At 38.6% G+C, this 12,000-nt stretch overlaps 1 protein-coding gene across 1 annotated transcript in view; it reads left to right on the top strand.

Moving 5' to 3' along the window:
- Positions 1–338: 338 nt before the first annotated feature.
- LOC139116506 (glycine receptor subunit alpha-2-like) overlaps positions 339–12,000 on the top strand; it is a 28,883-nt gene continuing 17,221 nt past the window's right edge. Inside the window, exons 1-6 of the mRNA XM_070679121.1 lie at positions 339–524; positions 1,591–1,712; positions 2,747–2,814; positions 4,777–4,859; positions 5,540–5,680; positions 7,165–7,394. Of these exons, the coding sequence (XP_070535222.1) occupies positions 1,710–1,712; positions 2,747–2,814; positions 4,777–4,859; positions 5,540–5,680; positions 7,165–7,394 (525 nt within the window). The 5' untranslated portion in view covers positions 339–524; positions 1,591–1,709. The remainder of the gene's footprint in view (positions 525–1,590; positions 1,713–2,746; positions 2,815–4,776; positions 4,860–5,539; positions 5,681–7,164; positions 7,395–12,000) is intronic.

The raw sequence follows: 12,000 nt of genomic DNA, 5'->3' as shown, positions 1-12,000 counted from the left end.
ACTTCTACGCAGTGTGGCATTCATATTTATTACAGGCTAGACTTTCTTATGATGTTGTATTTTAAACTAATATCTTAAAATGTTATGGACGTTTCGTTAATTAAACATTTCGCAGTATTATTCGGAAACGATATTTTCGGCGTTAATTACCTTACGTTTGTGGTTTATGTAGGGCAGATAGCATAGCAGAAGTCCTGCTTATGTGCAGCTGGCTCGGCAGGTTATATCTGATTGGTTTATTGTCACAAAGTAGGGAGTCTATTGTATAATAGTATAATAACCGTAAGATTCAGCCAACCAATCGGATAACAGCTTCCGAGATGCCGTCATGACAAGCATTACACATGCGCACCCATGGAAGACAGCGACGACGACAACAAGATGAACATTGCTGCACGTAGAGTACTTTGAAGTGTTTTCTGAACGAAGCTTGTTGCTGGATTTCATCAATCACTTTGAATGGCAGACACTCACTTCGAAGCAAAGATGTCGATCGTCATAATTCGCCTGTTGGTCATTATGGGGTGAGTTACCTTAAACAGGGCGACTGCATGATCTTCGCTGACTCACTATGCCTTGCTTTCCATCGATCCAATTCAAGCGAGTTTATCAAGCTGATATTGCCCTTGAAAAGTTGGATATGACATTTCATGATTTCTTTTTCGATATACATATGCCAACAAGAACTGTGGGCTCATTTTGTTTGTCATGTGGCAATGTAAAACATAGATAGTCGTGAACTATTGTATTGCGTCTGCGTTTAAGATAGTATTTTTGTTTGGTGCAGTTTCCGAGTAGCGTTCTTATGATAGCATTTTGTAATATAAGGGCGACTCCTCCGCCGGCATGCATACCAAAATGACTGAAACTGATCAGCCGGGTAGTTCAAAACTTAAAAAACCATCCCATGTCTACTCATCTCTACAACGATAAGAATCTGGGTTCCAGGTTCCTATTTTTACATATTAAACGTATTTCATTACTGAAGAGTTAAAATTACGTTTAATTCTAATCAGCTGTCGTTCTGCCATGACTATGTTTTATGGTGAACCAATTCCTGTAACTTCAATTATCGCGTAAAGGTAGTTTTGCACGCTTGGAAGTCGCAATATCATTAATAATACAATATTTACAAAATGCGCTTTATTTTCAAGCGTTTTCGTTCTACTTCGGTTCTCGCATACGTACATGCTCTTGTTATCATAAGTGGTTGATACCCTCTAAACAAAGAAGTACAAATACAATGTACAAGTACAAATGTACATGTTGTAGCAATGACGGGTCCACAAATGTCAACAACTCAGAATCCCGATGAGTGATAACACGAGGCTTACAAACTGCATTTATCTAATAATTGTGTATTTTCATAGCTCTGCGTCTGCTTACGTTTGAGCCCACTTAGTAATACGGAAAAAGTAATTTCTTTGAACAATGTTCGTTTATTTCCATAGGTTTACGTACACGTAAAATGTAAAGAGAAACTTAAGAATGTAGGATATATTTTATCACTCCAAACACCCTTCCTTCTGTACATTCATCAATCCACCTTTACATTTATCTATTCATTTAAACATCCATCCATCAATACAGAATATTGACGGAAGTCGAAGGTTTCAATGACGTAGGCCAGAATGCATCAGTTGATGACGAATCAGCGATATTGCGACAACTTGCAGAAATAAACAATATTCGCAAGCGTCCAAGTACACATGGTAAGCGTTTCAGATATTTCACTTTGCACACAAAAACGTCTACTCAAAAAACAGCGTGTAACGCACGAGTTCTTGCTACTTGTTTTAAGCTCTAAACATTGGCTGATTTCGTACTTGATGTCCAGCTTTAATTTTCTAGTCTTTCACTTAAATCAAGCTGTAAATCTGGGTCATGCTAGATTTGTATTAGGCCTTGACAATTTTAAATACCTTAGTATTTTGTCGCAAATACTTAGTTCATCAAAACGATTCCGGAAAGGGTCAGAATTTATACACTTTGCAAAAATGAATATCATAGTAGGGAAAATTTAGCAATAGATTGCCATACAGGCGTGACAGTACCGATAAAAGTATTCGGTATCAAATCTTAAAGATCAATACAGTTCTTCAAGTCATCATACTATGCATCAATTAGTGAAGGCCGAATCATCATGAAGGCTCATATAAAAGAAGCTCGTAAAATATTGCAAATGATGCAGTATCGTTACTTTGGACAGTATGCTCGTAAAAGACAAGTAACCTCATTGTGAATATCGCCGCCAATGACTGAGGTTTGTGGCTACTTTGTCTACAAATTGGCTTATAATTGAGATGCTACTATACTGTTATCATTTATGATCATTAATGACATTGCTATTTGACATTTAGTCTTCTGACGTCTATGAAAAAGTGAAAGAAAATTTTGGAAGAATTCACCTCAGTGACAAGGCTAACGCCGACAAATTTTTCTTAAACAAAACGAGCTTTGACCCTGGATATTGATCAGATTTCCTTGACCTTCAAAAAATGTCTTGACCTTGCGACATACTTGATTTTGGTGAGATTGTTTTAATATGCATAGAAGAGAGGAAAAAAGTCATTAAACGTGCATAAGGCAATGCGGCATACGGTAGCTTCGCCGGCTATCTTTTAAGAGCACAACTGCGTATGCCAACTTTTCCTAAAACATCCTTTTAACGTTTTAAACCATCCGAAATATGAAAAATACAACCTATCTAAAGGGGAATTTCAAAAAGAAAGCACTATCTTTACAGGCAAACCAGTCGACGTTCACATCAATATTTTCGTGGCAAGTTTTCATTCAGTCTCTGAGACAGATACGGTAAGTACCCAGGCCATTGAACACAGATTTCTTTAAACAAAAATTTCAACAATGGATACATGTGACACCCTATCGATAAAATAATACTCGGTAAAACTTCACCATTTTAGGAAAGTCAAGAACAATATCTAATAGCAATCGGGGACACATATAGAAGAAGTCTGTCAAGGCTAAATATGCTCCCTTACTTTTCTACATAGATTTATGGACAGCATTGTTCACAATTAAAAATGGCAATTAAATGCCACAATGCAAGGATATTCAACGAATTCAGTTACTTTCTTTTGCCAGTACCCTGACCTTTCCGCCGAACATGAATGCTCGTATTAGATGGCAGTATATCTAAACTTGACAAAGTATTGCCAATAGAACTAGATGGTAACACAGGGCTCGAAATTAACTTTTTATCCTGGTAGTCCACTTGGGCTACCATTTTCTGAAGTTGGTAGCCCAGTGACAATGGCTGGTAGTCCATGAATATTTTAGTTTAGTATAAGCCCCGGTTCAGCAACACAAAATAGAAGTAGAACTATATAGGGGCTTCAACTCGAGAAACCCCATGTTGTGTGTCACGAACGCTTAATTTATGCTAATTTATGTATATTTTAACACTTTCTATCACTTTCAAAATCGGCTTATACATCCAAAGAAATTGAAACTTGAGTAAAGAAAAAAATATTCTCATGAACTTATGAACTGGCATGCCTTGTTACACCCGAGTCTCTCTGTACAGAACGTAATACATTGATAGTGATCTACAACCATAGATAAAAGACAGCGAAACTCAGTTAACTGACACAGTGTTTTACATTACTATTTCAAATCAAACTGATTACGCACGCCAAGTATTTCATGTCCCGGGCTTTGGTAGTCCGTGTGGGCTACCATTTCATGGACTTTGGTAGCCCCAGGGAAAAGTTGGTAGTCTGTGGACGCGGGACTACCGCTAATTTCGAGCCCTGTAACAGCCTTCTTTGCAGTTTTTTCCTTTGACATTATTTGGAATTTTATCAGTTAAAACATGACAGTTTGGCTTTGTTTTTTTATAACAGCTAACCAAACATATATGGTTCATTTTACGTAACAAACAATGCGTGCGCGCCGGCGGCAGACGGTCGTATTATATGCTACACTAGCGACAAGTATGTTTTGTCCTTTCAAATAGGATTACTCCATAACAATGTACTATAGACAGTTTTGGAACGACCCGCGCCTTAGGCACAACGCCACAGTTCTTTCGGTCGACGACGACGTTAGAACAATGTTCTGGACCCCTGATACCTTCATTTTGAACTCTAAAGAGAGTGTTGTTCATGAATCGCCAAAGCAAAATTCTCTTTTTCAAATCAACCCGAATGGTGATATAGTCTACAGTTTACGGTTGGTACATTTATGTTCAATTATATTTACGTATGTATGTATGTATGTATGTATGTATGTATGTATGTATGTATGTATGTATGTATGTATGTATGTATGTATGTATGTATGTATGTATGTATGTATGTATGTATGTATGTATGTATGTATGTATGTATGTATGTATGTATGTATGTATGTATGTATGTATGTATGTATGTATGTATGTATGTATGTATGTATGTATGTATGTATGTATGTATGTATGGATGTATGTATGTATGTATGTATGTATGTATGTATGGATGTATGTATGTATGTATGTATGTATGTATGTATGTATGTATGTATGTATGTATGTATGTATGTATGTATGTATGTATGCATGCATGCATGCATGCATGTATGTATGTATGTACATACGTCGGTAGGTAGGTAGGTCGATAGGTATGTATGCATGCATGCATACATGCATGCATGCATAAATGTATGTATGTACGTACCTACGTAGGTTCGATTCGTACTTACCTACGTACCTATGTACCTACGTACATGCGTGTCATGGTTAATTCTCCATGATCTTAACTTTCACTTATTTTTCAGGATGTCACTCACGTTAACATGTTACATGAACTTGAGCAAATTTCCATTTGATCAGCAAGACTGTGGAATGAAGATTATGTCCTGTAAGCATGAAACCTAATCGTTGGCATTTTATGCTTTTCAGATTTAATATGTGCAGTTGCCTAACGGTCATGTTGCTATTTTGTTTGACTCTCGGTTTTCTTTCTCGCCTCTAATTATCGTTGTGTGACTGTTCGTGTATTTTTTAAGACAAATGTAATGAGTTCATTTTGTGTAAGCCCCTTCCAAAACTTTTATGCTCAATGCCGTCTACTGAGGTGTGCAAAAGAAATATTCGTTCTTCTTCGACGAGGAAATAATTTTCATGTGTGCTTTAAGGTACTAATTGATATACATTTTAGGTGCAGGCAAGTAGTAGAAAAACATATTAATGACGCTTGGGCATATTCATGGGACTGGGGACGGACGATTTTTCTTTCCTTGCTCCCATTTTTGTCTTTCTTTAGAAAATTAATGTTGCGTACAGTGTATCAATAATATGTCATGACCATGCTACAGTGTATCTGGGAAATAAAACATGATGATAATGATGATGATGGATGTTGTTATTGTTGAAGTTGTTGTTGTTTATATTATACGGAAACAAGTTTATTGAAAAAATTCAGTGACATCTATAAAAGCTTGCTAAATGCCTCCCATATTAAGAGAACTTTTTTCAGAAATAAACTTTCAAACTTGCTCTCCCGACATTTGACATGGCTTTGAATTCTTATTTGTCCAGATGCACATAGAACAGACAAGATAATGTTGCATTGGCTCACAGGCGAGAATGAACCGGTAGAAATTGAACCAAAAGTCTCTTTGCCGCAGTACGCCGTGACTGGAAGCACAGTGGCAGATGGCGTAGAGCAGTATATACCTGGTAAGAACCAATATGTCAAATTAATAGTTGCAATTTGCAATTTCGATTTGCAATTTTAGGATATGGTTGGGTAGGTGACATTATAATACAAAACCATGCTCGTCAATTAGATGAGACACGTTCAGTCGTCAAATAGGGCAAACTGACTGACTTTCATGCACTATATAAGGAATGTCTTCAAACAAGTAAAGTAAAGTAAGCGTACGTGTCTATTGTTGTTCTATAATCAACACTTGCTTGCCGATCTTTTTAGAGCAAGTTGGTCGTACACACAATTTATTTTGAGAAAATGGTGGTTGTTGTGGTTTGTTGGTGCTGACGTTTACGGTTTATCCATTGTTCAGCTGAAAGGATGGCCATATTATGTTACACGTATCCTGTTATTTTTTATTATTTAGTGTATGTATAGTGATTTAGAAGTCTACGCGTTAGCAGGTCAGTACCATGCTGCGCTATTAATGGTCCAGAGGAACGAAGTTCAGAACAACTGTCAAGGTTCTCAGAAAGTAGATTAGTGAAATCATTTAAGAAGTTCTACGGTAGATACGGAGATGTTGTATCAAAATATGACCTGTCTGTTACTCAAATGATGAGTGACAGCATACCAAATTTTGACTCACAAAAGTAATTTGGTGAATTCACCAAATAACAATGGATTTGTCGCTTTGGGTCAATCTTGACGGGTGCGGCTAGCTGGCAGGGTACGCTTACCCATTCCGGACACCTGGTACCACCACTATTTTGTGGTTCAAGATGACCCCATTGCCTTTGTCATTTTCAATATGTTCCTTGGACCTGGTAACTTTCTTAGTTACCTTGAATGATAACGATTATTGGACCTGATTTGATGTCTATTACCCACCTATATAAGACTGACTTATGTAACAGTGTAAATATTTTATCACAATAAAACGATTTCGGTTTTGATTACTATATGTTGCCAATTGACAACGGCTTCTGATTATAACTCCTCTCTACGAAAAAAGGATCTAAATTAAGGACATGCTGCAAGATCTTGTTTGGGGCAATACCAGATATCACATTTATTCTCGACCCACATAGAGATAAATTGGAGATACTTAACTCATATGCACGTGAAACACTTCTACCCTTTACGGAAATCGTACTCGCATGGTTGTGGACACAACGCCTTATGTGATGAACGTTTTACCTTTTGGATTAAGTATTTAATCTTACTAGGGGGAGTTCCGGTAAGCAGTATTGTGATTTCAGGAAATGAGGACTTTTGCTTACCAAGGACTTCATCTTGTATCTGCATTAGGCATTCTATTTGTGAATACAAGTAAGACTTCATTTTAAATAGGTTGACCGTTGTGTTCATATCCTCTCTAATAAAATGAATATATACGTTACATTCGATTGCGCAGGACTGATTACTACTTGCTCAGTGTTCAATTGTTGTGATTGTGAATATTTTCTAAGAGTTCCTCGATAATTTTGTATGTTTTTTTTTATTTTAACAGGAAATTTTAGTTATCTGACAGTCGATTTCCATCTCGAGCGCCTGCTGGGATTCTATCTGCTGGGGGCATTCATACCTAGTTCAGGATTGGTCGTCGTAGCGTGGCTCAGTCTCTGGATAGATCCCGTAGCATCACCGGCAAGGGTGATGCTTGCGATTAGCACACTCCTTGCTCTCATAACTCAGTCCAACCTGTTAAAAAGCGGACTTCCTAAAGTCGCATACATAACGGTATGTCACTCTTATAAGAAGTAGAATGACATCTTATCTGCATGACTGAAGACTTGCTTAGATTTATGATATTATGGACACGGTCGATATGACGACATTGTGGCCAAATATGACACCTCGGTCACCCAAAGGATTAGCGACAGCATGTCCGGCTTTGACTTATTATAGTGATTCATATCCTGTATCATTTCATACAATATTTAGACAATTTTGGGACCAATCCGGACGGGTGTAGCATGCTAGCAGGACACGCTTACCCTTTACGGACACCTGGTATCATCACTAACTATCAGTGGTTCAGGATGGTCCTACTTAAATTTGTAAATCACAATTGTCCCACGGACCTGGTAATATACTACCTTGAATGAAAATGATTATTGGACCATGTCATATTGTATAGCACTGTAATCTTTAGTAATTTTGATATCGTAGTACCAAGCGATATCAAAATTGATTTGCACAATCACGCTTATTTAAATGACCGATACTGAGAGAAATTTTCAAAGCATATACTTGCACATACATACATACATACATACATACATACATACATACATACATACATACATACATACATACATACATACATACATACATACATACATACATACATACATACATACATACATACAGCTTCGATTGGATAGAGCGACGTCCACTGTTCTCACTTACAGAACACGTTCAGTGTAGGAAACACTAATCGTTGTATCGACTCGTACGCACTGTACCGAGAGAAAACCTATTGTTAACGTTCTGTGCATTTTCATAGCCGGGAAATATTATATAGAAAATATAAGAATGTTCTAGCAGTGCACGTGTGATTTTGTCAATGGGAGCGCGGAAACACTGACGTTGACTGTGGCACAGAGAACGGCCTACTGTATTAAAGCCCCAGTATTTGTAACTTTTAATAATTTTTTTTCATATTTTTGATTAAAATGACATCCTCAGTATGTGAAAGTAGACCATAATTGATACTGAATCGCATGGTTTGCATGCCCAGCCCGCCTCACGATTAATAGTAAAAGGAGTGAAAAATGACTTCTTGTCCGGACCAGAAGTCAGGCTTTGTTGACACACGAAACGAAACGTAATCACACCACCGCGCATGCTCAACCACATCTACGCAAGTTTTACTGTGGCGTCCATAGAAACTTACGCTCTTCGAAAAGGTCTGGTCCATCGAAACTGGAGACTCAACTAAAAACGCGCGAAAGTTGGGTGAAATACCGGAAAGATATAAATATGTAAGTGTTTACAGATTGTTCCGACTATAATGAGCCGTGCAAACAAAGTCTTGCACAGCTAAACTAACGACGGAGGCAGTCGATTGCAAGCTTCATGCACTGCATTGCACGTTGTGACCGACGGTACGGAGATCAAGTTTGCTGAATGAATTGAGAGAGAAACAGGAGAAAAACATATATGAATAAAAATTCAACACTTCACCATTGTAATCATTGAACTAGTCGTTTCTTCCATTATGGAGTATAATGAAAATTTCGTTGAAAATAAATGACGGGACTGATTCTGCTCCGTCTACTCAAACGAAGGTTTGTGTACGGCCAGGCTACGCTGCGCGCTGCAGGCAACACAGCCTATCAACTTCGCATATCGTTGCCGTAATTGAAAACGCTCAGAAAGGAAAAACTATATCTTGAATGCAGTGCAAATGTCTTACTTATTAAATTTAAAAGTATTTCCAAATAATATCGAACGTAACGGGCATCTAATCCTCACAAGGACTACAGTTGTGGTACAATTATCGGCTAGCTGCGATCCGATGGAGCTCCAGGCATGGTAGAAGTTTGAACACAAGAGATCCCGGCCTCACTGCAAAGTCGTCCCCTCCGCTTCCGGCCCGACAGCAAACTAACCTTTTGGTTTGATTCTGTTGTTTACATATTTTTTGTATAAAATTCATGATACATACATCTGACTTTCACAACTGTATAATTTGCTTAGGACTGTGATTTTGGCTGTAGTCTACAGACGATCGGAGGGAGCGAAGGCAGGCCCCAAATTTGCATGGATAATGCCCTCAGGGCAATTATACACGCAGCTCGATGAGAAAGTCATTCACATAAACAATACAAAACTTTTAAACATCACTGGTTCTGAAAATTTATGATCAATGGTTCTGACCTACGGATTTTACACTGCGGCGTTTTGTGGTTTTTTTTTGGTTTTTTTTTTGCGTTTGGCCGGCTACTAGTCCTGTAAGGCTGTACTACATGGTAGTAGACTGTACAAGTGTAGCGGGGCCGGGCCGAGATTGGCGTGGGGCCTGCAGCAAGGTAAAGTTGACAGCGTCCATTGCAGAATGCCCGCGTGTTCGCCTTTCGCGTTTGGGAGGAAATTTACCGCTGTATTCAGAATGCCTTTTTACCAGTATAAAAGCTCAAAAACTGATGCATCAAAAGCCAAGAGTCTGTAAATTTCTTAGCAGTAGCTCCATTGTTTTTTCTAAATTTTCGCTGAGATATCAGCCGTGCGTATACTGGTCCCGATCGTTCTGACTCGGGCGTTCACAGCTGTTTAGGGAGACGTCATTATTTACCACCTGGGGGTCGGAGGAATTACATTAGAAACTCCGAAATTTTGAGTCACACCCCAGCCAACCATGATGACTTTGAGTAACCCCCTCTCTAACAGAAATTTTGGCTTACCTGAGCCCATGTAACAATATGTAGATATAAAAGCTCACCTAATAACCAGTCTCCAACCATATAGTATTGTTAAATTTTGGATGGGTAGCATGACATTATGGTATGGTTAAATGTCCAAATGGTTGTTGAACTCAAGTCAATTAAAATTTACATTTCTATGATAATATAAAGGATGAATTCACAACAGTTCAGTTTTGTCCTAGATCCTGTGCACTTATAGTGATATCTGTCGAGAACATTTCTCCATGACCCAGCCTCTCCTTACACCTCTGGTAACGACTGTAGAAAACTACTGTGTGACATCATCTTCTCACATTCCTGGCCGCTGGGAGTGCGGGATCGACAGTGTGGGAAAAATCGATCCCACACTCTTAGAAACCGTCCCACACTCTGCAGTAAATATTACACGAGCTCTGATTGGATGATAAACAGTCTGTTTTGTTCCACGCGCAAAATGTTATCCAATGGCACGACGAGTAACACATGGACTAGAACTACAAAGTAAGCAGGTCAAAGTACAGAGGCAGACGACAGAGTTGTCACGATTTTTGATAATATTGTACGTGTCCAATATGAATTTAACGCATTTTGTGGTCATGTGAGAAAAAGAATCTCACACACCAAGGACCTGGGATCAGATTTCTCACACTCGTTGGGGATATTTTGTCTCACACTCGCCTACGGCTCGTGTGAGACAAAATATCCCCAACTCGTGTGAGAAATCTGATCCCAGGTCCTTTGGGGTGTGAGATTCTATTAATCACCACTGTCGATGGTCATCTTTACTGTTGCTAGTGCCATTGAGTACATGAACAACGATATCATTCTCATCATCACTATCTTCTCTCAGACTTTCATAATAAGTATTGCTAGTAGTAGCAGCTACTTGTAGTTTTTTTGCCTTGCTTCATCTAGTTGATATTTATTGTTCTGTTACAGTATTTATTTTCTTTTTATTTAACATGTATCAGAGTAAAATATATATTATCAACTAATTATTATGTCATTGAGCACAGAGTAAGACAAAGAAAAAACATTTTGAGCACCCCCTTATTAGCTTTAAATTTTAAGATGACCCCCAGGTTGTAAATACTGACGGTTCCCTTACTTGCTGCCAAAGGCCATCGCGTTCACTGCATTCGACAGCTTACCATACATTGCCAAACTATGTTGCTTCGATTTCGCGATCACCTTGCCGCTAAAGCAACAATCAGCTGAAATTTATTACTTCAAGTTACTCAATTTTGATAGCTATTTGCCTACAGAAGTTAGCCAAGTGTATATAGTGTCGTCTTGATTTTACATCGGTACCGGGAGTGACCAACTGCAGGGTACGTGCGCATCGGTGCACTGACGACTGCAGTTTAGAATGTCAGCCTCCTCTGCCAAAGTTCTGTATCCTCTGAAACACAGTAGCAGTACGTATTTGAACAGAGAAGAACAAAATAAAACCATTCGCAGGTCATTCAGCCGGCGACCATGGGCGATTACCCAGGCGGTGTTGCGTGCATGGCATGGCCCCTGTAATGTTGCAGGCTCAATGATGTCATCAGTATCGGCGTTCTCGGTCACGTGCACAGCCTACAAGTTGTCAACAAACCCGCGCGGCAATCCAACTCGATCGGGCAATATTTAGCGTTTGTATGTCACTACAGGAGCACAAATTTGGCTTATTTCTTTACTGAACAACATTTCACGATGGATGTAAGAGAATAACATGTAATTTCGAACATAAAAAAGGTTAAAAGTTACAAATACTGGGGCTTTAACTAGTTGCAAAATTTATCAAAGGAGAACGTTTGTAATGTAGGCAAGCGGCGTCATTTCTATCACCAGAAACGTTTTCTTATCAGCCAAGCACATTGTAACTCCCAGCTATTTTGGAAATTCACTGTCAATATGTTAAACAGATCTATTTACAGACTGTATCACTGCAA

Source organism: Ptychodera flava, chromosome 17 (assembly GCF_041260155.1).
Source record: "Ptychodera flava strain L36383 chromosome 17, AS_Pfla_20210202, whole genome shotgun sequence".
Classification (NCBI taxonomy): domain Eukaryota; kingdom Metazoa; phylum Hemichordata; class Enteropneusta; family Ptychoderidae; genus Ptychodera; species Ptychodera flava.
This window is presented reverse-complemented; position numbering and strand designations above follow the sequence as displayed.